At 41.7% G+C, this 24,358-nt stretch overlaps 3 protein-coding genes across 5 annotated transcripts in view; 1 reads left to right on the top strand and 2 right to left on the bottom strand.

The window, feature by feature from the left end:
- LOC102226763 (ectonucleoside triphosphate diphosphohydrolase 5-like) overlaps positions 1-887 on the top strand; it is a 30,360-nt gene extending 29,473 nt beyond the window's left edge. For all 3 annotated transcript variants that reach the window (XM_023348043.1, XM_023348042.1, XM_023348044.1), the window contains one exon: positions 245-887. In XM_023348043.1, the coding sequence (XP_023203811.1) occupies positions 245-328 (84 nt within the window). In that variant the 3' untranslated portion in view covers positions 329-887. The remainder of the gene's footprint in view (positions 1-244) is intronic.
- On the bottom strand, positions 573-14,085 carry LOC102226504 (zinc finger protein 410-like). Its single transcript, XM_023348040.1, has 11 exons — positions 13,665-14,085; positions 13,508-13,565; positions 13,237-13,369; positions 9,965-10,150; positions 9,224-9,442; positions 6,980-7,148; positions 6,449-6,630; positions 4,908-4,997; positions 4,687-4,806; positions 1,967-2,086; positions 573-1,094 (listed from the first exon to the last, which is right to left on the bottom strand). Exons 2-11 carry the CDS (start codon positions 13,538-13,540, stop codon positions 994-996), a joined length of 1,353 nt encoding a protein of 450 aa, XP_023203808.1. The 5' UTR covers positions 13,541-13,565; positions 13,665-14,085; the 3' UTR covers positions 573-993.
- A 230-nt stretch (positions 14,086-14,315) lies between these two features.
- On the bottom strand, positions 14,316-22,725 carry LOC102226250 (CLOCK-interacting pacemaker-like). Its single transcript, XM_005805636.3, has 4 exons — positions 22,568-22,725; positions 20,578-20,745; positions 20,315-20,499; positions 14,316-19,134 (listed from the first exon to the last, which is right to left on the bottom strand). Exons 2-4 carry the CDS (start codon positions 20,672-20,674, stop codon positions 18,271-18,273), a joined length of 1,146 nt encoding a protein of 381 aa, XP_005805693.3. The 5' UTR covers positions 20,675-20,745; positions 22,568-22,725; the 3' UTR covers positions 14,316-18,270.
- Positions 22,726-24,358: the final 1,633 nt, after the last annotated feature.

Raw genomic sequence — 24,358 nt, 5'->3', positions numbered from 1 at the left:
TTGTCGAGGTTTATCTGTGTTGGAAACTTAATAAACATGCTGAGACCAATCCGACACGACCATCAAGCAAATTTAATTTTGTCCCTACTCAGCTCAGGACTTAAATTTAAACTCCAACTCTTTCATTGCATTAGTTCAAATACGCAGTTTCTTTTATCTTTACCTCCAAAAATGCTCAAACTGTTATTCTTTGTATTGTAAATGCAGATATTTTAGTGATTTGATTATTTTATTCCCCTTCTAGTTAACCAAGAAAGTGAAGAATGTGGAGGCTAGCTGGGCGCTAGGTGCCATGTTGGACCATTTTCACAAGCTGACGATCCACTAAGGAGCAGTAATGAACAGAGGTCGATTTATACGGTGCTCGCCTTCAAACTGATTCCGTTTTTACCGCCTTTTCTAACCAGCTGTTGAGACAGAAATAACTTTGGCTGACTTTAAACACTCAGGTGTCAATATATTCTGCTGTAAATCTGCATTAGCAAGAGCGGGTGAAGCACTGGATGCTGTCAGCTGGAACTGGGCAAAACTATTTTAGCTTCATATAGATGTTTACTACAGGGGGCTTTGGCTGTTTGTGCAAAACATGATTGTTTTTATTTAAAAGAGTACATTTTTTTTCTTACCATAAAAATGGTACATGTGTGTTACAATGCAAGTGTGACCGTCGGCGCAGCCACTGAGGTTAGTGAGTAATCGTTTTCACGTCTGCAAGCGTTGCTGCATTTCCTCCGTCGTAGCTTTATAATCGTTTCCGACCCGTTTCTGCATTTCTTTGGGAGCATTTGCTTTTAGAAATCATGATGGGGGGGGGGGGGGAAATGTGGCTCATACAAACACCACCATGTCACACGTGTCAAAATAAAACTGTTTGCTAATTACAAATATCTACAAGTGTTAAAGACTTTTCTTTCTTTTTTTTTTTTTTTTTTACAAACAGCCATGTCTATGTTTATCCCACTGAGCCCGTCAGTCTAATGCTGCTGAAATAGACTAAAGCAGAGCAACCACGTCATCTCCGTAAGCATGGCCCTCCGTTGTCATGGTCACCAGCTCATGCGGCTGAGCAAGGACTACCACTGAGTCTGCAGATCCTGTGATGAAAGGAACAAGAAAAAAAAAAAGCCAAGTTAAACAAGATGGAAAACATTTTAGTTGCACTAATAATTCCACATTAGTCAAGTAATCTTTGAACCAATCACCACCTCATAGTTATGGATCAACTGTTTTGCAAAAGTATTCACTCCCCTATTTCACATTTTACCTCCATATTGTATCAACATAGATACAAGAGGACGACTTGTAGCTGTGGACGTCTTGGCTGCTTGATCGTTAGATGCACTAGATTTTATTTAAGGGTAGCTTTCATCTTTGTGACAAAAGCATGCCACACTTTTCAGATTTATAAATCCATTCTTTTCCTTCCACTTCACAATTTATACACCACTTTACATTAGTCTGTCACATAAAATCCCAATAAAATTGGAAGTCTGAAAGTGTGCAAAAATTACTTTCTCAAAATTTAGAAAAAATGAACATAATTTGACTCATTGGTCTTCGACTCATGAAAAGATGACCGATTTCTCACCACTTTCTTTACCCGACGACGAATCCTACGAAAAAACCCACCAAGATTTTCTGAAAACATTTGCATCGTTCACGTCAGGTTGTTAAAAATTACTTGAAATGAAACAGGAGCGCCACAAAGAATGCCTGCTGATCGATTAAAGGTCGTAGAAACCTTTAAATCAAGGCTGCTAAAAAGGAGCAGGCATGACTAAGACTCCCTGTTGACAACACACTGGTAACAAGTTGACTCAGCATCTCTGACAGCAACAGGACATTTATGATCCAACTCCAAATAGGCGTTTGCTGCATTAACGGTAACGCTGTCGGACGTGTTGACTGTAATTCCTCCCACTGTGTGTGTGTGTGTGTGCTTTCTCCCTCATGTTTTAATGCCTACCTGGTGATCTCAGCATCGCATGATGAAGATTCATGGGCTCCACAGCTGTTGTCATGGTGACCAAACCACCTCCATTCTCACCATCTGCCTCCAGCAGGCTGCTTTGTGTTAGAGCCTCTCCTGTGGAGAGCAAGACAGGCAGTAAAAAAAAAAACACACCTTACTTTTCACAAACTATTCAGATTCTTAAACGAGTCGTTCTTCAAAGCGGGTCGTGAGTTCTTAGTAAGTGTTTAGAAACGAACTTGCGCCTCGCTGTTGTTCCGAGTTTCGCCTCTCCATGCTGTTTAGAGCCGAGGGAAAGTCGGTTTAATAATTCATCCGGTAATTGTGTTATGTAGAACGGAGAGACTACCCGTCTGTTGTGTAACCGTGTCTTCCCTGGCTCGGCTCTTACAAACGACCAGCCTCTTCGGGGAGGGTGACCCGAATAAATCTGTTGTTTATAATTAGAGCTTTGGCAGCGTTTCGTGTGGTGATTCAGCTGCGACGCTTCCCCCCCCACCCACCCCCGCTGCCGCCGCCGAGCGAAAATGACAGGCGAGAGGATGCTGCGCTGTCTGCTGTCATTGTTTCTGTCTAAACATGAATTTCCAGCGTCTTGTGCGATTGGTCTGAAACTGTGAAGAGCTCGCTGTGAGGCGCTTTGGTCCCGAAGAATTTCCTGATCTGTGACGGCTGACGTTTGAGAAACGGTAGATTCGTGAAAACACGGTACACGTGTCAGCAATTTGTAAAGTCAAAACGTAGGGAACACACACACACACACACCGACTGGAAGAGTGTGATTCAGGTATTTTCAGAGTCTGGGTAAGTATGGAGAGAGGAAGAATTTACTTCCAGTCCATTTCCTGTCCTGTTACAGGGTTTCTGTAGCTTTCACCAACTCAAATTGAGCCTTTTTTTAGACCGCTATGAACAGAAACGTACAGAAGAAAATTGCATATTTCTTTAGGGCTCTCTACGGTATAGTGCTGACATTTTTCCACAGAGCTCACCAAGCCTTGTATGGGTTGACGACAGAAGAGAGCCAACAGTGAAGACGAACTGCCCGTGACAGATGCAAAAAAACCTAGTTAGCTAGGGTTTACACCGATTAGCAGCTAGCAATGAAGACGTCTGACAAAAAGGTCCCACGAGAAAAAAGATAAAACCACACAGAAGATGCAAGATTTACTTAAGAGGATTAGGACCACATGGGGAAAAAATAAATAAATCTGACTTTTTGTCTCAGAATTTTGATTTCTGAAATAAAAGTCAAAATTCTGAGAAAAAAAAAAAATCTGACTTCTTTTTTTCCCAGCAGCCCGAATCCTTTTACATACAGATTAAATAGTCTTGCCAGGACAGAAGATTTAAGTTCTGTGATTGACGTAATTAGGGCCAACTTATATTTTTAAAATATAATTAAGACATTTTAAGGTTTTAATTTTAGATGCACTAATTTACAACTTTGCAAGGATGCTCTGCATTACCTAAATATTGCATCTGTCCACTTATTTAGAATAGAATTGAAGTACTTTATTCATCCCAGCAGGGAAATTACTTCGCAGTTACAGCATAGAGACAAGACAAGACACAATAACAACGTCCGGGTGTTGAGTCTGGAGTTTGGCTGTGTCAGAGCTGATGACGTCACAGGCCACCGCTGCATCAGCTGATGGGGGAATGTAAACAGCGATCAAAATGGTGGACGTAAACTCCCTCAGTAAATAACACGGCCGCATTCCCACAGCCAGAAGTTCAATGTCCGGGCTACAAATCTGTTCCTTCACGTTAACATGACCGGGATTACACCACCTCTCACTCACATAAAGTGCAATCCCGCCACCCCTCTTCTTCCGACTCTTGGAATAGTCCCTGTCCCCCGCACCAAGGAAAATCCAGGAACCTCCATGCTGTAGTCCAGAATAAGCGAGTGCAGCCAGGTTTCCATGAAGCAGAAGATACTGCACTCCCAGTACTCTTTCTGGGTCCTAACCAGCGCCGTGAGTTCGTCCATCCAATTTACCAAAGACCTCACGTTCCCCACAATAATCGCCGGTAACGCTGGCCTTAAATGCGCCGTCTCTTCTTCTACCTCCGTTTAACTCCAGACCCGCAGCCCCGTCGTCTCCTCCGTAACTCCTCCAGAACCACAGGCCCGTCTCCGGGCAGCAGCAGAGGCCCACACAGCGCAATCAGCCGTTCACGCGAGCAAACAATGCCGCTACACCGCTCGGCGAGGTTCTCCGCAACCAAGAGTATAAAAAGTAGCAGACGAACGCGGAGAACATCGACAGAACCACATCCAGCCATTGTGGAAAGCCCAACTGATGATCCATGGGTTCTTCAAGCACGGATCATTAATCGGTTTGTCCTTCCCTTCATTAAATCCAGCAGGTTCATTGGCCAAAGAATTTAACTTCCTTTTTATTTTAAATACAGCCTTTTAAAAACTTAAAAGACATTGCAAGAACCCTAAAAAGGGTGTTTAAACAAAGCAGTTGGAGATTTAAAGACATGTTTCTAAATAACAGTGTCGTTTTTTGTGATTACAGTCAATAGCTGTTCTTCACAAAACGAGGTGAAAGTCCTTAAATCAAACGCCGTTCCTCACTTTAAGCTTGAATTGATGCCCATCTTGGAGCAGGTAGTATGAGCCGCTTGAAGCGACGCAGTCCAGCCATTAGCATATCCACCTATCGCACTGAGTGGGCGGATGTGTGTGAAATGCAGACCTGTTTCTCTGCCGTCAGCAGCCAGCCCCTCCTCCCCGTGCCTCTTCCTCATGTGAACGTTTCTGCTGCCGGACTGAGAGAAAGTCTTCCCACAGATCCCGCACACGTGAGGCTTCTCACCTGGGAGGCAGGGAGGCGTTTCAAAGTGATGCCATCTCTCTCTTTGCCGCACGCGAAACATCTGAAGGATTACACGGAGAAACAACTGCGGCCTCGCTCACCCGAGTGTACGAGCATGTGCTTCCGGAGACTGGAATACTCGGCGAAGGACCGCCCGCAGCCATCTGCCTCGCACAGGAATGGCTTCTCACCTGAAAGAAAAAACAACAACAACAAAAAAACACATCTGTGAACGCATGAAACCTAATTAAAGTTTCTAGAGTTAGTTTAAACCAGCAGATTAACAAGTGCCACTCAGTGTAAGCAAGTGTTCAGAATGACAGCAGACCAACATCGCTAACCAGACAAATCGCTGTTTCTGACAAATGTTATTTCTACATGGTAAATAATTAGCTTGTTGGCGTAGCGGGGTAACAGAAAACAAACGGGTCCGACACTCGTGGCACGCATGCAGCTGATTCTGTGTAATTAAATCATTCATTAAAAGGGACGTGTTGGTAATAACGTTCAATCCAATCACCGAGGTCATTTGTTCCGTAAATGCTGCTGGTTGTGCATTCCTCTTTGAAAATCGGGGGGAAAGTGAGCAGAGAACGACGTGGTCTGTTTGGTACGTAAAGAGGGAAACATAAAAGGACAGAAAATGATCTCAAAACCAAAACAGAAAGCCGCCATTTAAACGGATGGTAAAAACGTAAAAAGAAAAAAGACGGATATCTGGTAAATACATTTATATGTGTTTTGGCCTTTCAGTCACAGTTTAATATCACTAAAAACATTTATAAAAGCTCTGACCAAAGTGAAAATTTGAGAAAACTGTAAAAAGGAAATTTGGGGTTGAGTTTGTGACAAATAATACACCACGTTTGAACATGATTCTCGATCGATGTTTGTCTTGTGTTTAAATAACTTTATATTCCAATACGCTATTTAAAAGTAGTTCCACCAAACGAACCTCCTGACACAACGTTTAATTCCAAACAGGAAGTTGTGTCTCTTTTTTTAAGCAATCTAATTGTTGACATAGGTTTTAGCTTTGTGCTACACTGCCCCCTGTGGGTTTGGCATGTTTCAAACAACGTCCAGTGGCAGATTTGAGAAAAGAATAGGCATACATAGCAAGATTTTCTAATGCAGTGCAGCCGGGTGATCACTGTAAAAAGCTAGGAAAAAATTAGATGCGCTGAATGAAGTGGTTAACATAAAACCAAACTTGTTCTTTCTGGGTCCAGCCAGAGAACTGACGCCTGTAGGAATGCTCCTTTTACTACTGCAATGGGTCTTTTGATCGCATTCCAGTCATTTTTGCCTCATTTCGAAGAGAAAATGCTTATGAGAAGGATGTTTCATAAAACGGTGACCCCTAGCACACCCCTGAGGAAGCAGCATCTTGGAACTTTATTTGCTGCATGTGGTCTGTTAACTAATCACTAGAAGATTCAGACTATAAAACTGACCATCAAAGATCTAAATGTCACCCTGAATTAAGTGCAGCAGTGAAACGGAGGCATCAGCACTGCTGACTCTTCAAATCTGCAGCTTAATTGCGCCAAGGAAGCATTCCACCAGTAAATGACCTCGGCCGGTTACTGCCTGCAGCGTCTCTGAACTTATTAAGACGTCCATCTCCCCGCCTGCCCACCTGTGTGTATGCGCCTGTGGTTCTTTAAGTTTCCAGCGGTGGTGAACTTCTTGCCACAGTTCTTCTCCTTGCAGATGAAGGGCTTCTCGCCGTTGTGAGTCCTCATGTGAACCTGCAACCTCTGCAGCACGTAGAAACTCTTCCCGCAGCCTTCGGCGCTGCACTGGAACATCCGGTCGTTCCTGGACAATAGGCAGAAACGCAAGGAACACACACAATCAACTTGGAGAGAATACAGAAAGGTTCCTGCTCAGCTTAGCGCCAACATGAACAACTTTCAGAGTGTGACTGGTGCCTGTAAACTCAGACAAATTTGCAGCATAAAGGAATATTTACCTAAAATGTAGGCGTTTCCACAGCGCTAACACTGATTAGCTAATTCTATCTGCAGAAATCTTACAGAAACTGACACAAATCTCTCATCTGCAGCTACTGCTTTAAAAAATTTGTAATTGTGCTCTGTTAATGTTGTTGTGTTTTTGAATTAGTTGACGTGGTTTGCACCTCAGGGCCACCGTAGTTTGACATTACCTGTGCGTTTTGAGGTGATACTTGAGGTGAGCCGGCCAGGTGAACGTCCTGCCGCAGCCCTCGAACGAGCAGCGCAGGACCTGCTTGGAGAGCGGGCGGCCGGGCCGAGGCGGCGGCAGCTCCCGCTTGTCTTCCCCGTCTTCGATCGAGCCGTGCGTGTGGTGGTCACCTAGGCAACCGGGGGGGGAAACGGGAGCGGGTGAGCGCAGTAATCAAGCCACGAGAGCGAGGTGGCTGGCCTCTAGAGCCTCGACTCTATAAAATCACCAGCCACTGACTGCGACTCGCTGAACAGCTGCAGGGAAAAGAAAACAATCCAGAGCTGAATGCAATCACTCCCTTTTAGCCGGACCGGGCGCCCCGCTTCGAGCGGCTCTAACAGCCCACGTTTCTTTGTTGTTTTTTTTTTTAACTTTTCTGCCAGTGACGAGCTGATGGGAACTTGTCTGATGTAATGCAAGTTAGTGGGAGGGCGTCAATTACAGCAGCTTGACTCCAGCAGTTTTAGTTCCATGCTGCACGGAGAAGCGCCGCACATCACCATATGGTATGGTGCGGCTAAGGAAAAAAAATATATAAAAGTGTGAATGTCATGAAAAAGTTTGAGATTTTTCTCCCTCGTTTCCGAAGGTAAAGCTAATATATAGATTCATTAAGCAGAGTGAAATATTCCAACCCTTTGTTTTGTGCAATTTTGGTTATTATGGCACTTGGATAATGCAGCGCTCCTGAAAACAAGATTAGTAAAGATCAATAAAATGGACACTGTAAACAGAAACACGTCAGGTTTCTGGGCTCCTTTTGCATGAATTACACCAATAATGCGCTGGTTGCTTTAATAGCTGCCTTCAGGTCCACTTCTCCCTACCACACCTTTGTTCTTCCACTCAACTTTCTATAACATTTTCATAATGTGAGGCACTGAATTTGGGGTTTTCATTATCATCCACAATCATGAAAATGACGTGATGACATGTCACTCATCTATCTTTGATATGAGTGACAAAAATAAGTTCTACTTATCTGTGAATGCCATAAAAATTTGTGAGTTGCCACTACATAAATTGAGTTGGGGGGGAAAAAAAAGAAACCCAAAAAAGGTTCAAAAAAATAATTTCCTGCTCATTTTCTATCTGGAAGTTGCTGTTCAGCTTCGAAGTCTAGGATTAATGATACCATTTATAACCATTTTAAACACAAGTATGACAAATGCATGCGTCGCTCTGCTCTATGTTTCATGTGCAAATGATCAGAAACAGCATTTAAGAAAAGCAACATCCCAGGATGAAAATGTAGGAGAGGGGAATCAAAAAAAATAAACCTGCAGGAGAGAGGTGATGAAAACTTCCTAACACGTTACGTTTCCTCCACGACCTCCAGCCACAGACTGACTCAGGAGGTGTTCAGAGATCAGACATGTAGCTGGGAGTCATAATGCCCCCCAAATGTCACGGGTAAACTCTCTCAACGGCGGCCTGCGGAGGCAGCCGAGGACGGCCTGTGATGAAGTGCTGACTTGTGGTGTGAGTCAATAGGTTGCAACGGCGCTGCGTGCTGCAAGACTTGAAGGTCTGTTTCAAATCAAAGCAGAGGCTTCACAGCAAGAGGAGATGAATGCACAGACTGATACGGCCATAAATAATAGATAATGCGCAGAAAAACGCTTGGGATTGGATTCAGACGGGAGAAAGAGACTGTGTAAACAGTTTGATAACAGCAGTGACACCGTGCTGGAACGCTGGCGTGTATTTCGACGATTTTATGGGCTTTGTAAATTCTGGAAGAGACGCCCGTTCATCATGCGTCTTACTTTTAGCAGGAGTTGCAGGCGGACAGCTCATTCCTGACGCTTATTAGCTGCCGACTGCGTGGTCGGCGGCGAGTTGATTAGACGGATGAGCAGCAGAGCCCGACCGTATACGCAGCCGCCGACGACCAATGCCTGGAAACGCTGTGGTATTTACAAGTCCGCGGGATACTAGCTGTCAAACCGACGGAAGCATCAAGAGAGAGTGACTAATTCGGTCTGATTTGGAGCCTTTGTGATGGCAAGTGTTGAGCTCAGTTTTAGTCGCTGCTGATTACACAACAGCTTCATCTCCCCAACCTCGTTTTCTGCTTGGTCTTAGAAGCTGGCAGCAACGCGGGCGAGCTTCTTGTTTTTGTTTTCGTTCCAGACTGAACTTCCCTTATAAATCACCAACGGGACCGAAAATCGCTTTGGTGACGGTTCCGCCGCCTCACCGTTACCGACGCCCGCTGCTCTGGCGTCCTGGCTGGCCTTGGCGTCTCGTGCGAGCTGCGCCCGCGTTGCCGCAATCAGGCTGTCGTGCGCCAGCTCCTGAACCCTCAGGTACCACGGGGCGCTGCCGTCCATCCCGTAGTCCGACGGAATGCCCTCGTCTTCGTCGTCCACGGTGCCGTCGGCGGCAAAGATCAGCGACTCGGAGGAGGCCGTGATGCCTGAGATGTAAGGAGAATTAAAAACTTTAAAAAAACACAAATCAGAGTTTAGTATCCTTCTAGATCAGAGCTCTACATTTAAATCAGAACACAGACAAGTGAAGAAACTCTCCCGCGACGGGCTAATGAACTTAAAGGACACACTTTCCAGAGATCTTCTTTCTTTCTTGATAACATTTTTTTTTTAAGCGAAAAATGTGTCACCTCGTTTCTTTGCTGCGCTGAGAACACGAAGAACAGAAACGAGCTTAGATTGGAGCCTCTTCAGTGAAACTTGTTTATGCTGGATGTGGGCCGCAGCCAAGGATTCCTTTCATTATGTATTCTCTTGTTCATTTTTAATTACCTGTTTGAGCCTCAGATGATAAATTCACAGACAGTCTCAGAATTGAACTCTCGTTTTTTTTGTTTTTTTTTCTCCGCTAAAGTCCAGAGATGCAGCTGGGAGGCGACCAGGAAAAGTTGCGAGTAAATAACTAATTAACCGGTCGGTACATTGAGCGATGCTCTGGGCGTTTCTACCTTTGGCGAGGTTCAGCAGGACGTAGGAGGTGCTGTCGGGCTGCTGCAGGTCGTGCAGCATAGCCGGGGGGCTCTGCGGCGCCGGAGGCTGAGCGTGGGTCTGGACCACCAGCGGGCTTTGCTGCGGCACACCGCCGAACTCCGGCAGCGAGGAAGAACTGTCCGGCTCGTGGCCCAGGCCTCCACCTGGGAAACGGTTTAACAATAAATAAAAGCAATGTGGATCAAAAATAAAATCTGATTCAATTCTAACCAATTTATTTTTGCCTTTTCTTAAATACAAACTACAAATGACAGCGAATGTGTTCAAAAACTGGATTTTATTCCAACCATCTCATCTTTGAGTGGACCTGAATGATAAGCCAAGCCTTACTCTGTGCTATGGAAACTGAAGCAATGAATTTGTGAAAAAGAAAATAAAAAATCATTATATAACCCCTAGCTTCCAGTAAATAATGAAATATTCCCAGTTTCAAAGAGTGGAGACTGAAACTGAGCGGAAACAAAACGAGCGCCGCCATCGCTCTTTAAACGTTCAGTTAAAAACAGCGTCAAGCGAATAATTTCAAACGAAGACTGCAGGCTCCTCCTGAACAGAAACCCCAACTAAATAACCAGCTAATGTCAGCTTGTTCTACTTGTGTTACAACATGAAAGGGATGAACTTCATAAAGGGATAATATTCTGTACAAAAGTAAATATAGTGGCATTAGAAAAATCACACACAAATGTTCTGAAGAGTTGGGTGGAACAGATTTCAGTTTTCTGGCCAATCACTGATCTTTGAAAACCCTGATCTGCCGATTCTGATTTTGGCTGCTGCCATTTTTTTTTCTTTTGTCTGAAAAATTGCTAAATAAAGTGACAGTTTGCTAATTTGCCATGTTGGCAGTAGTGGGATGACTACTGTTAGCTGCTCTCTCTCACAGCAGAGCACAACGGGACAGTGGCTGACTTTCAGACCTTTGCAGAAGTAAACAACGTCGGTGGATGAGATCAGTTTCACACGTAAGAATCATCCAAAATTAAGGAAGTGACGAGTGAAACCTTTGCAACGAAACTCTTCTTATTCTTGCTAAGCTGCCTTTTGTTGCATAGCAAAGTAAGATACCGCTGCTCAAAATACCAGTGGACACTGTAGAGAAATCATCAAATGCTGGGATTAGCTCCAAGTCTTTGCCATCAGCTGATACCAAAGTTAACGATGATTTGTCACGCAGCCCTGGCTGATTTTACTCCCCGTCAGAAGAAACATGCTGACTAAACTAAAAGATTAAATCTACGACGTGTCTGATCATTTTGAGCTGGACTTCAGAGCGCACAGATTTGCTTTTTTCCAAGCATTTATTTTCATCTGGGATGTAAAAAAAAAAATTAGTCAACATTTCCTGGTGACAAACTGTTCCAAATATGGAGTTCTCTAGAAGATGTTGCCTGTCTTATTTAATTACAGTCTCTGTTTGTAGCTTTGCTTTGGGTGGCTTTAAAATAATACGACTACCTCTGGGACAAGGCTGTTAACACATTTAAGAGCCAGCTACATAAAAAAGACAGATGTATAAAACTATCAGAGCCAGGAAGATTTTACCTCTCTTAGCTTATAATCATAGTTAGAGGACTGTATTTTAACTATGTTAATCATAAATGTTTGATTATTCCAGGTTGTAATACCATAAGAATGTCATGTTTTAATAATACTACTACTATAATGTCATAAAGGTTCGAGAATGCAAACTATTAATGTGGCGTTCGAGGGTTTAAACCAAGTTAGGGATCTCTGAATACAGCCAGCCTGATTCTGTGCTTCTCTCTCTAACAGCTCATTAGACCACGCAGAGTCAGAAGAAGCCGATGTGAATAATTGGGCGTAAGCAATGCAGCACTGCTGCAGGGACGCGGTGAAACGAGGAGATCCACAAGCGGGCCAACCGTGACTGCAGCTTCCTACTAGAGAGAAACAAACCTTTTTTTTTTCTCCGATTCGTTAAAATAGATGCAACAAAAAGCTGCATGTTTGAGCAGATTTATCTTTTTCCTCTTGCACGGTCAGAGCCACGTCACTGCTGCAGAACGGCCTCACTGCACCTGCTTTGTTTGCTGCAGTCTAGGATAATTCTCTAACGCGTGCTGCTGGTTTTTAAAGCGTCAACAGAAACAATTACTTTTCTAAAAGCTAATAGCAGAACGACAAAAAAAAAGTCACAGAGCAGCTGCTCTGTTACGGCTGAACAGAAAAGTGGGAGGAAATGAGCTTGTTATGATGCTAGAGATTTACTGGATCAATTTACCTCACTAAACCGGGTCAAAGTAGCTGGATTCCCCTCCTCCCCATTATAAAAGTGTCAGATTTAAAAACTACATTTAAGTTAAAGTGTTTTCTAGTTGAAATTTGTGATTTAACTCTGGTTATATGATTGTTGTTTGTTTTTTTTTTGTAACGGTGCAAACTGAACATACAGTTGAAATAGCAGATAAAAATGTTCAGTTACTATTTAGAAAACTTGTTGAATTATTTTTGCATTTATTTTAAACAGATACAAAAATCTATTTCAGGTGTAAAGTATCACATTTTAGTGCTTACTATGTTTGTACCTGATTTGGTTGTCAAGAGGGGGGAAAAAAAGAAAAGAAAACAATTACTACCAATTACTAACACAACAAAAACAAACAAGGCATTATAAAGGATAAATAAGTTCAATTATTACATAAATAATATTGTTGAATGTGAAGATTTCAGAACAACTGTTATAAGAATTATGAAATTAATTTATATGCTCTTAGTCGTTACTAGAGAAAACAGTTCCCTACCTTCATTTAATATTATTATACAGCGATTATAATTATTAAAAAGGAACATCTGAACAGTTAAAAATTAAAGTAAATAAAAATAGAAACGGGCATATGCCAGCTAAAGCTTTATGGGTGCATCTCCGTATTTGCTAAATGTTTTTTTTGTCCATTTCAGCTCTGCTTTTTTTCCCCCCAATACACAGAATATGTTTGACAATGAGTGTCAGGATGATAGAAATATATGTGCTTTTATTTGTTCATTTTTTTGTGTGCATTATGATCTATTTTAGAGTAAGAAAACAAAAGTAGGCGTTAATGGGAACGCACAAAAGGAATCAACACCGCCTGGTTAAAATCTATATTTCCAGATTTAAGGAAGCATAAATGGAGTAATTCATTGACAACAGCAGTAAACTTTGGAGCATAATGCCCCTTTAAATGTAAACAATATGTCCAACAGTGAGGCAGCACTGTGATCCAACCTGTGAGCTCCAGAGGAGAGCACAGGGAGCTCTCAGCTGGGGCCAGCAGAGGCAGGCAGGAGTGTTTGGACTCTGAGTCCTCCAGACTCTGGACCAATGGGATGGAGGCATTCTGGACAAACTGCACCAGCAGCTGACAAGACAAAAACAAACATCACCATCATAATGATAATATTACAATAATGTCACTCTTTAAGCTTGGCTGCTACAGTTTAACGTACTTCAACACTCCCATCAGTGTGTGCAAATGACAAAGCTAGCTTCTACCCACCTCTGGTTTAGAGTCCAGCTCATCAGAAAGCATGAGTCAGCCTGTGTGAAGCTCTCAGCTGTTTAATACAAATACCACAGGAATCAATCAGCCGACATAGTGACTGTAAACATGAGATCAGCTCAGAGAGAGGAGCAGAGCAGAGCTTGATTCTTACCGTGAAAGGGTGAGACTTCCTGTGGGTCAGCAGCTGTAGGTCATCTCTGAGTCAAACTCATCCCACGACCAGCAACAACAAACAGCTTCATACACTCAAACTTTTAAATTAACAACAGCAAAACTGATGGCGAGAGGATGCCACGGCGGCGTTCATTGAAAACCGCGCTGGATAAAACTGACAGGTTACCTTGTTAGCTTGGCTAGCAGGAGAAAACTAGCTACCCGGGGCTAAGTCACCAAAATACAGCTACCTTTCCCTGTGAAACATGGCCACCGACTGACTGTATGTCTGCTTAACTATTTCAACTCTTCAATGCCAGAAAGCTAAGCGCTCATCATAGCGACAGTGCTGCAACTGCGACACAACCAAATAGCTTTAGAATTTTCTCAAAACAGAAGGCAGCTGTGATCTACGGAGGCTCCGGAGGTACAATGTTCCTGCTCATCCGCGCAAAACTCTTGCATCTCACTGTCGCCATCCAGCGGTCAAATATGTAAATTTAAGTAAGGGCAGAAAAAAACACTTATTTAGGTATTTGTAGCTTGCAATTTAGCAACTGGTTGCACCTTGTTTTTTAATATTTAGAAAAATCTGGAAAAAATAATGGACCAAATAAGAAACCGTTCTCATATGGATATATATATTTTTAAATAATATTTATTACACAGGCAATTACATCTTAAATGTAAACATACAAAACAAAACAGGATATTAACCCAAACCATAACTCAGTCTTATTGAAGTGAGTTCACATTAAAACCCATACAAAGTTATGATTTAGTCAGTTTTCTATGTTCACCAACCACAAATGTTAGAAAACAAGAACTTATTGCTTGCAAGTCAGAATGACTCGATTAAATTAACTCGTTTATTTTTCTATTACACCTTTAAAAAAATTTTAGCTCGCAATATCTACATCGCCATTTGTGCATTTTTAATAAACAATCCCAATTCTTAACATTTTAAAAAAAAATATACAGACAAAAGAATTTAAAGCTGCCAATTTTCAAGCATACTTCAAAAGTTTCCCATTGTACATGAAAACTACTTTGTTTCAATCAACATTTTGGAAGCCGACATTGTAAATTCTCATGACCAAATATGACCACTTCACAATGACTACAACGATCTTTTGACTTCTAGTGTTATTCATTAAATTGCAAGAGCACATATACTGCATCCCAACTGGAAGATTTTGAGTCAGCTAAAGGCCATCAAACTATATAAAGTTAATTAAATCATAGATTATTAATCTCCGTCTCAGAAACATTCTACAAATTAACCATTTAAACTAAGCTGAAATAGCGAAACCGGTTTATGTTTTCACAAAAGGAAAGGCTTTACTTCTCTACCTTGGACATTTTAAGGCTTTACAGATAATAATTTACAAATGAGAAATTTGATTTAGTTTAGAGGGGGGGGAAACAATGTAAGCTGTGGCCTTTTAGAGCAGCAAAGTCAAAGGTCAGGCAGCACCTGCAGGACTGTTTGTAGACAAATACCAGACAAGTAATTCGTATCAGAGAGAAAAACAAAAAAGGTTTGTATTGGTGAGTCTTTGCGTCAGAAGGTGAAAACCTTTCAACTCGTGAGGTTTTCCGGATATCTATCAACATGTAGAGATCAATTCAGATGAACAGATATAATATTGAGACAGACCGTAAAACGTTAAAGACTGTACAGCATAAAGCTGGTCCGCTGACAGTGGAAATGGTGCACTGCAGTGAAAAACAATGGGAGGAGTGATGATGACCTCCAACATCTTTAACACAAAGCTCCTCTTAGCTCACGCTAAATCGATTTTGTGAAGCAGCCACAAAACATCCACTTTACATTTAATAATAAAAAAATTTAATAGTATGAACTGTGCATACATATTAACTGACAGTGTGGAGAACAGAGTTGTTGACGTGTCTATTAAAGCAAAAATAGTCATTAAAATGGGATAAAATGTGTAATTTACAAACAAAAATTACTTTTGAGCTTTGAAGAAATATTTTCTCACATTCTCCATCGCATACCTTTTAAACAACATTTTCCCATTTACAGCAGTTTAGATGGCAATATTATAAAACTCATATTTTACGCATGATGTTAAATATGGACCACGGTATCTCAGTATAAGCAACAAATATCAAATAGCTACGAGTTGACTACAATTAGATCAAATAAAAATCGCCACACCGTTCAGGCTGTGCAGTTGTAATGTCTGGTAATGCACCTAGTGTAAAAATAAAAAAAGTAAAAAATGATGTTCACCTTAAATAAGCTACAGTGCCACAGCTGCCATTTAATTCAGCCACAAATTGTTTCAAAGCTTCTCTTAGATTTTAGTGCAAATTTCTTCTTCAACTTGCACGTAATTAAAATTTTAAGGCCATGATCTACTAAAAACAAATTTAAATTTAGAGTAAAAAAAAATAATCTGGATTGATGAGGTTGAAAACTACTGGCTTTCATCAGTAGCTGCCTTAATACTTCTGTCATTTTGAACAAAAGTAAATTTAAATACACACTTTTTAAAAAAAATATATAAAAAAAAAAATACAGAAGAAAAGACAACATAAAAACAGACTCAGTCACCCTACTTTACACTGTTCTGAATATTTAAAAACAATAAAGCTGAAGAAAAGAGTACAGACCCGTTCAGAAGTGACCAATAAACACGTTTTAACTCCAAGACAGTGAGCCGTTATCGCAGAGGAATCTAACTGGTCATTAAACGCTTTTTTTTTTTTCTCCAGACAATTTGAGCATGAATGTCTGCCAACCTGATGAGACCACAACACAAAAACACTCAACATAAAACAGCTAAAACAGACAAGCAGAGGATAAGTACACTTCATGCACGTTTGGCTGTTTTATGCTACAAACTGGCAAAATGCTCTTAACATTTTCAACATGTCCAAACCTGGAGTCAGTTAAACACACCTGTGAAATTATGTTTAGAGAGTCAAATGAATGAGAGATAATGTAACAAGATGACATATAAAGTGTTATCAGAATATCAGGCGCACATTAGGATGAAATCCTCTTTTTTCCCCCCCCACACAGAATAAACTTGTTGGCCTCTAAATTTGTGTTTCTGCGTTAGTTTTTCCTCTCCCTGCATTTTCGCTAAATATTTCATACTAGCTGAATATCTCCAGAATTTTTACTCCGTCGTTTCTCAGTTTTCGCTCCTTTAAGTCCATATTTTCAGTCAACTTCTGTAGTTTTGACTGGAGACAACAATTGACTCAAAACAACTTGGGCTCGACATTGAAGTGTTTTACAGAATGCTAAATGAAATATATTGATGAAATCCAGTAACGCGTGGAAAAATGTAATCATTGGAAGCGTGGACCTCCTCTTTAAGCGTCTCCATGGAGACACAGACCAAGTAAAGCTCTTCTCAAAGACCTTTTAAACAGAGATTTAAACTCATAAAAGTTGGAATATCTTCCAGCATTTATATTATGGCATTCAGATTAAAGTGATTACAGCCGTAAAGGTTTGTTAATCTTTCAAAAAGGTTAAATTTAAATAAAAATAACACTGCATTTGTGACCATCTCTGCAGGAGGAGGAACAACTTAGCAGTAGGGGACATAATCTATACACACTAGAGATGAACCGATCCGATATTAATATTTATATTGATCCGATATGGAAAAGAAATCAGTGAAAATATGTCCAATTCATAAGGGTAGATCTATTCAGTCTAATTCTACGCTTTGTGCTCTGAGCAACATCATGCTATATTTATTTCTCACTATATTTAGCATTCCTAATGGCACTTTCTGAACCATTAGAAAAAAAAGGTTTGTTACAATTTATTTTTACCCGTTTGACCAAAGTAGTCAACCTATTGTATAAGTTTCTTTGTTATTGATTTTACATCATCTGTTATGCTCCTAATTGCACTAACTGAGCAAATTAAAGTTGTTTTTACATGTTTGACCAAGATTATGAAGCTATTGGTGTATTTATGTGTGCTGTGCTGGTACAGAGTTATCTAATACATCTGTAATTCAGTAGATTTATGTCTGTAATTAAAAAAAAAGAAATGTTTTAAGTCAATTCAGCTGTTTTTCAGTATCAGATCGGTATCAGTATCTGAAGTGAAAAAAGTGGATCGGTGCATCCCTAATAAACACAACAAAGTTTATTAGCACACAGTCGGAATGAATCCTTTTACAGCCTGGTTAGATAAAAAGGTTCTAGAAAGTTGAGTTTTGGAGTCTGTAGTAATTAATGTTTGTTGATGCTTTATTTAACTACATACATTAGAAATTCTTTTTGTGCACTGCAAGAAGACTTTGGATTGAATCTGTTCCACAGACGCATTAGTGAAGGAAATTTGCAGGATCCAGTTACAGTGTTACGGAACATTGTACAAGTAGAGTGCAAGCGGACAAGTGCTTTGATGATTTTTAGGTCAGTTTGGTGCATCAGGAACCGACCCGAAGGCAAATGACTGCTGAAATGTAGGCCACAGTGTGTTGTCTGTGCGCGCCTGGGGGAGGGGTCGCTAATGTAGAGCGCATTACTTTCAGCCCATCTGCCTCGCCGCGCCTCCCCCTCTCCCCCGCACTTCCTGGTCTTCCTCTGAGTCTACCGGCTCACAGCTGAGCAGCTCTGTCCCTGTCCTCCTCCCGGAGACTGGTGAGCAGCTTCATGCAGATGCTGGTGTCCCCGCTCTGCAGCGCCTGGAAGAACAGGTCCGTGTGCTTCTTCAGCCGGTCCAGCTCGTTCTGCGTGCTTTGGTTCTGCCGGAGCAGCTCCTTGGTGCGGAGTGTGATGTCCAGCAGGCCCGACTTGCTCAGGATGTTGTACGTGTTGCAGAAGCGCTTCCTCTTGGTGTCCGGGTTGCCGTCGCTCTCGTTGCACTCCAGAGAGGAGATGCTGTCCAGCGTGAGCGCCTGGTTCGTGGAGTGACCGAAGGGCGGGGTGTCGGCCGCCGACGAAGGCCTCTCTGTGGCGGGCGTGACGCCGCTGCTGGTTTCTGCTGCGGGGAGGGAGAGTCTGCTCTGGAGCAGCGGGGACATGGTACTGGGAGTACTGGGAGTACCAGGAAGACTGGGGGAAGCAGCTCTGGAGTTGCTGGTGCTGCTACACAGAGATCTCTGCACCTTCTCTCTCGGACATTGTTCCCAAAGGTTGGAGGTCAACGAGCTGCATTTCTCTGACCCCGATGAAGACGAGGTGGTGGAGAAGGAAGAAGAAGAAGAAGAAGAAGCAGTTCCTCTTCCCGAGGAAGCAGAGCTGTCCCCAGGATGAGGGGCGATCTTAGGGTAGGACTTTAAGATTGGAAAATACTTTTTAGAGCGTCTGTGCTTGGAGGCGGCCTCCTTGGAGGATGGCGAAGCTTGGCGGGAGACCACCGGCTGCAGAAAGACCACCTGCGACTGCGGCACCACGGGCTGCACCACTTCCACAGCGGGGCTGAAGCCCCACGGCTTCAGAGAGGGCGGGTTCTCCACAGGCTGCAGGGGAAGGAGGGCGACAGGTTTACACATAGAACCGCTTCTACTCTTCATTTCATTTCCAAATCTTTAAATGCTAAATTAAACCAGATGATCTTTGGGGACAAATAGCTTGTTTACACTAGTTTTATGGAAATATCCTAAAGACACAACATTAAACTCAACAAGTTTCTGACTCCAAGTGTTCTTCTGAACAGCTCAAACATTTTGATCACATTCATTTCAGCAAACTGGAATTAAATCAGTAACATTTTATAAATACGTTTTCCATGTGCAATGTCGACATGTCTGTTTTTTCTACTACATCAAAATCCATCTCAGAAAAGTTGAACAGTATATCAAACAGTCGTCCCAGTGTTATTATAACTGATATTGCATTTGCAAAGGACTACTTGGATGTAATATTTAGTCGGCTCTTACGTTTAAACTTGGGGTGCTGAGAATTCATGCTGCTGCTAAACCATAATAAAAGGTTTTTATTTTAATACATTTTACCTTTAAGAGCACTCAAAGTCACTCAAATACTAATATAAAACAAAAACATAAGAGTTCATCTGAATATCAAAGTTGAGACTTGAAGAAAAAGCAGAGAAACATTAACATAAAAGTTTAAGAAGATTATTTGGATCAATTGTGATTTATTACTGAAATAACTGTCAACTGATTTAGTCAATGATTAATCGAATATTAACTGGATTATATAGACTCAATAAAGGCCATAAGAACATCATACTTAGAGTAGTAATTAAGCCGTTTTAACTTTATCTGGTTAAAATTCAGGGGGAAAAAATCTCCTTTTGCTATTCAGCTAATCCAATAAAATACTCAACAGATCAGCCCTACACTGTATTGATGTTAAAGTCAAGCAGAGATTTTTATACGTTTATATTTTTTATAGCTGCAGATGCCTCTTTTGCTACAGATGATCAAGTGTTCATTAAAAGAATGCTGTATTATTGCATTTTAGACAATAATATAAAATTTAATTATGTGTTTATTGGTATTTTTATGTAATTCCAATAATGTATTAAATAAGGCTAATAAGTGGTTAAATAAATTTTAAAAAATCAGCAGAATGTGCCATTTTTCTATCTGATTAATCAGTTAATTGCTAAAATAAATCGCTTGCTTCAGCCCCACATAAGTTGCAGATTTCAGAGCAGAGGTTTCATCTTGTTACCTGCTTGAGCACAACGTTGTTCATTATGATCATAGGCGAGAGTCCGGAGTAGGAGCCTCCAACCACAGCCAGCTGGGAGGGCTTTGGGCCTGAACCAGCACCCGTCGCCCCTTTCTGCCCTCTGGGCTGAGGAGAATCCTCAGAGTCCGTGGTGTCCATGGTGCTCTGGTGTTCTGAGCTGGCGTCTGTAGGGCAGACAGAAATTTTAGCTGTGGTTCCACCTGGAGTTTTCCTCAAAACGGCCTACGGGTCGGGGACAGAACCTGAGAATCCAGAGTCTCTTTCTGAGTCCACCTGGGAGCCTCCGCACTTCATGATGCAAGGTCGGAGACTCTCGGCCTTCCTCTTGGTGCTCATCATCCTCGTCCTTCGTCGGTGTCCTCTCGTCCACAAGCTCCCACAAAACTAGTTTGGCATATCAAATGCTAAAGCTGCGGACAAAACAACACTAAGTTGACCCTCTTTTCAAACAGGTGGAGTATGACACTGTGGCAAGTAGCTAAAAACACAAGCAGCAACATTGAAAAGTTGCATGTAAATATTGGTGATTACAACTAAGCAAAAAACTAAAAATGCTACAAATACTTTCTTCCATGTTTAGTTGGGATCGCTTTACGTTATCATCTCCATTTTACAGTGAACTGCTAATGTAGCAATGCTACATCTGTCTCAATAAATAATTAACTTTGCTAGATAATAAACTGTCCAAGAAATTATTGCAATGAACAATAATATTGTTATTTTGAGATCATTTTCAAGAGAAAATTGAATTGGAACTGGAAGATAATTTAGACAGACAAAAAAATAAATCACACCTTAGTCCTAAATCTGACCCCTGACCCAAAAACAGCGTTTCACCTTGTGGGGACCAGGCTTCGGTCCCCACAAGGAGCAGTGTGTCCCCACAACGTAGTATATGTCAGAAAAATGGTCCCCACAAGGTATTAGAAACAAACGCGCACACACACACACACACAACTAACACCATAAATGAAACAGATTATGAAGTCTATCATCAGAATAGAAATTATTGACCTCACTTTAATTTATCATGCAATTAATTGATTTATTGGTTATTGCAACTGGTGTAAGTAATTCTGCTAACTTTCTACACACTTGTCATTACACATGACATGCCAGCAACTTAAAGCATAAAGAAGAAGCAATGTTTTTGCAAAAACATGCAGCCATCTACTATTTCAGATGTTATTCTTTGGCAGTATGTCTCTGTCACATTTTTACCCCTTTTCTTAGCAAACCAGCTGAAGCAAGGTCAGGTCTGACGGATCTGAGCAGCACTTTTCAAGTCTTGCCACAGATTCAGGTCTAGACTTAGTCTGGGCGACTCTTACACATGAACATGCTCTGATTGAACCCATTTCTAGCTGGATTTTCACGCTGCTGGAAAGTGTACCTTGGCCCTGCCTCAACTATTCTGCAAGATATAACAGGTTTTCTACATCACTACAGTGTGATGGTGTCAATATTACAGTCCAGCGTGGGAATGTGTCATTTTTCCAACCACTTTTAGGGTTGGAAAAATGACAGAAGGCATCAGGTTTGTGGAACGCAAAAAGTTGCTGTTGTCTCAGATTGTTTCCACTTGAGCTGAGAATCTCTGCAGCTCCTCCAAAGCTGCCACAAAGCTCCTAGCTGCTTCTCGGATTCTGGATTTTATTTAGAGGTATCAGAGTGAGGAGGTGTTTTTTTTTTCTAAATATGTTTTTTAACATAATGTACCCACGTTTTCTTTAAAGATTTTGGTATTGATCCATCAAATAAAACACAGAAATGTGGCGTTGTAACGTGACACAATATGAAAACGTTCAAAAGGAATGAATACCCAAGCAAGGCACTGTCCATGTAGGAAGAATTCAACCATTATTTAATTTATAAATATTTTCTGGATAATCCGACATTGACGTATACAACTGGATACAAGTTTGACGCTCGTCCTTGGTCTTCATTAGGCCTGACTGTAGTGTAAACGTTGCAGAAAACCAAACTTCACATACGTAAACTACCAAGCGGTGTGAAACTCCATGTTTGTGACTTAACAAGGACGAACAAATTAGCATTCAATAAAGCGGAAAAAGTCGACAGCATTATTATTATTTTTCGCCGGACTGCAGTGAGCAGTTTAGAGGCTAAGACATGCTAATGAGGGACGACTCCCACGAAGTGTGAGTCGTCGAAAATGCAGAAAAGCACGACACGGACACGACAGAGAAAACAAAAAAACAACACACGTACTTTTAGTCGAGATGTTCTTCCAAAGAGGCGGTATGAAAAACGCCAAATAAGGAACCTTTATTCGGGTTGAAGTCACGGCTGACCCTGTCTGTCTGCCTCAGCACGGTGGTTAACTGCAGCCGCCCAGCTTCACAGCCTGGACGGGGCTGTTCCACGGTGCCGTCCACGGGACCCAGCGCTCCTCCCACGTCCTCCAGCTCACATGCGGAGCACCGTGGCGACAGTCGACTGCAGACGCTCTCCGTCTGTCCTGTTTGCTTCAAAACGAAAAGTGTGTTAATAATAGTAAATTGTTTCCCCTTCTTTAATTCACCTTTTGTTTTTTGTTATTTGAACATAAAAACAGGATGAAATAATATATTTAGTTCAGCCGTGGCTCCATATTTGGTGCTTGAGGGCGTGGCCACGTCAGAAGTATCCGGTACGTCACATTGTTTTGGCCGCCACCCCTTCCCATGTGACCGCAGTCCGGGTCTCTGATTGGCTGGAGCCGCCAGCAGCTGAAAAACGTGACTAGAGCCAAATGTGTGGCAAGTTCGGGACCACGCGTTTGTCTTGCCATCGGGATTAGGACTGTACACAGAGCAGGGCGACGTAGAGCAGTACAGTGACGTGGGAGCGTCTGGTGTATTAAAGGTTTTGCCTGGCGCTAACCCAAGCAGAGCTACTAGTGTGCTCTGCTGCAGCGTGTCCCGGCGAGTAAACAAAGCTGTTTTACTTTGCCCATAAAAACAAGGAGGGAACACGTGCACGCGTTCTGCTCTTATCTTAACCTTTTACGCATATCTTTACGCTGAGGATAAAATTACAGGCTTATGATCAAATTATGAATCCGTACTTGGGGAGAGCAAATCTGAACGGCTTCTGGAAAGAAAAAGTCTTTCATATTCAAAATCTCTCTAAGTTTAAACTGATGCCACATTTGAAAACAGAAAATCAAACAATGGCTTGACTTTGACTAAAAAAAAAAAAGATATACCAAGTTCACTCTGTTGTGCTGCTAATTGAGACACATTCTTGCTGTTAAACCTGACCTCACCTGTGTCAATTCACGTTTGTGCTAGTCAAGTGACTGAGAATGCTTTTTAAACGGTACGGAAAGGGGCAACCAAAGTTCTTCACAAAAGTATCCACTCCTCTTGGTCGTGCTACGACTGCTCAGTTTAAATGTGACTTTTCTGTGAAGGTCTCAAAAGTTTTGTTAGACAACATAAGTGAGCAAAACACATCAAGATAAAGCGACAAATCAGCCAGGACAAAACAACATCCGAAGCTTCGAACACAGAGACAGTCAAAGTCAAAACCTAAATCCAACTTAGAATATGTGGCAAGACAGTGAGGTCATTAATCTGATCTGATTAGATTTGAGCTTGTCTGCATGTAAAAATGAGCAAAAATTGCAGTCCTCCTGCATGCGCTAAACTGGTAAGAATTTGAAAACTATGAATCCTTTCATTTCAGTTATGCCCACCTTCTGTTAGCGTATCACATGAAATCACAAGCCTACAGTACAGAACCAAAAGTTTGGACACACCTTTTAATTCAATGAGTTTCCTTTATTTTCATGACTATTGACATTGCAGATTCACACTGAAGGCATCAAAACTATGAATAACACATGTGGAAATATGCACTAAACAAAAAAGTGTAAAACAACTGAAAATACCCCTTATATTCTAGTTTCTTCAAAGTAGCAACCTTTTGCTGTGATTACTGCTTTGCACACACTCTGCATTTTCTTGATGAGCTTCAAGAGGTCGTCACCTGAAATGGTTTTCACTTCATAGGTCA

Source organism: Xiphophorus maculatus, chromosome 15 (genome assembly GCF_002775205.1).
Source record: "Xiphophorus maculatus strain JP 163 A chromosome 15, X_maculatus-5.0-male, whole genome shotgun sequence".
NCBI classification, from domain to species: Eukaryota; Metazoa; Chordata; class Actinopteri; order Cyprinodontiformes; family Poeciliidae; genus Xiphophorus; species Xiphophorus maculatus.
The sequence above is the reverse complement of the archived record's forward strand: the minus strand, read 5'-3'. Positions and strand labels throughout refer to the sequence as shown.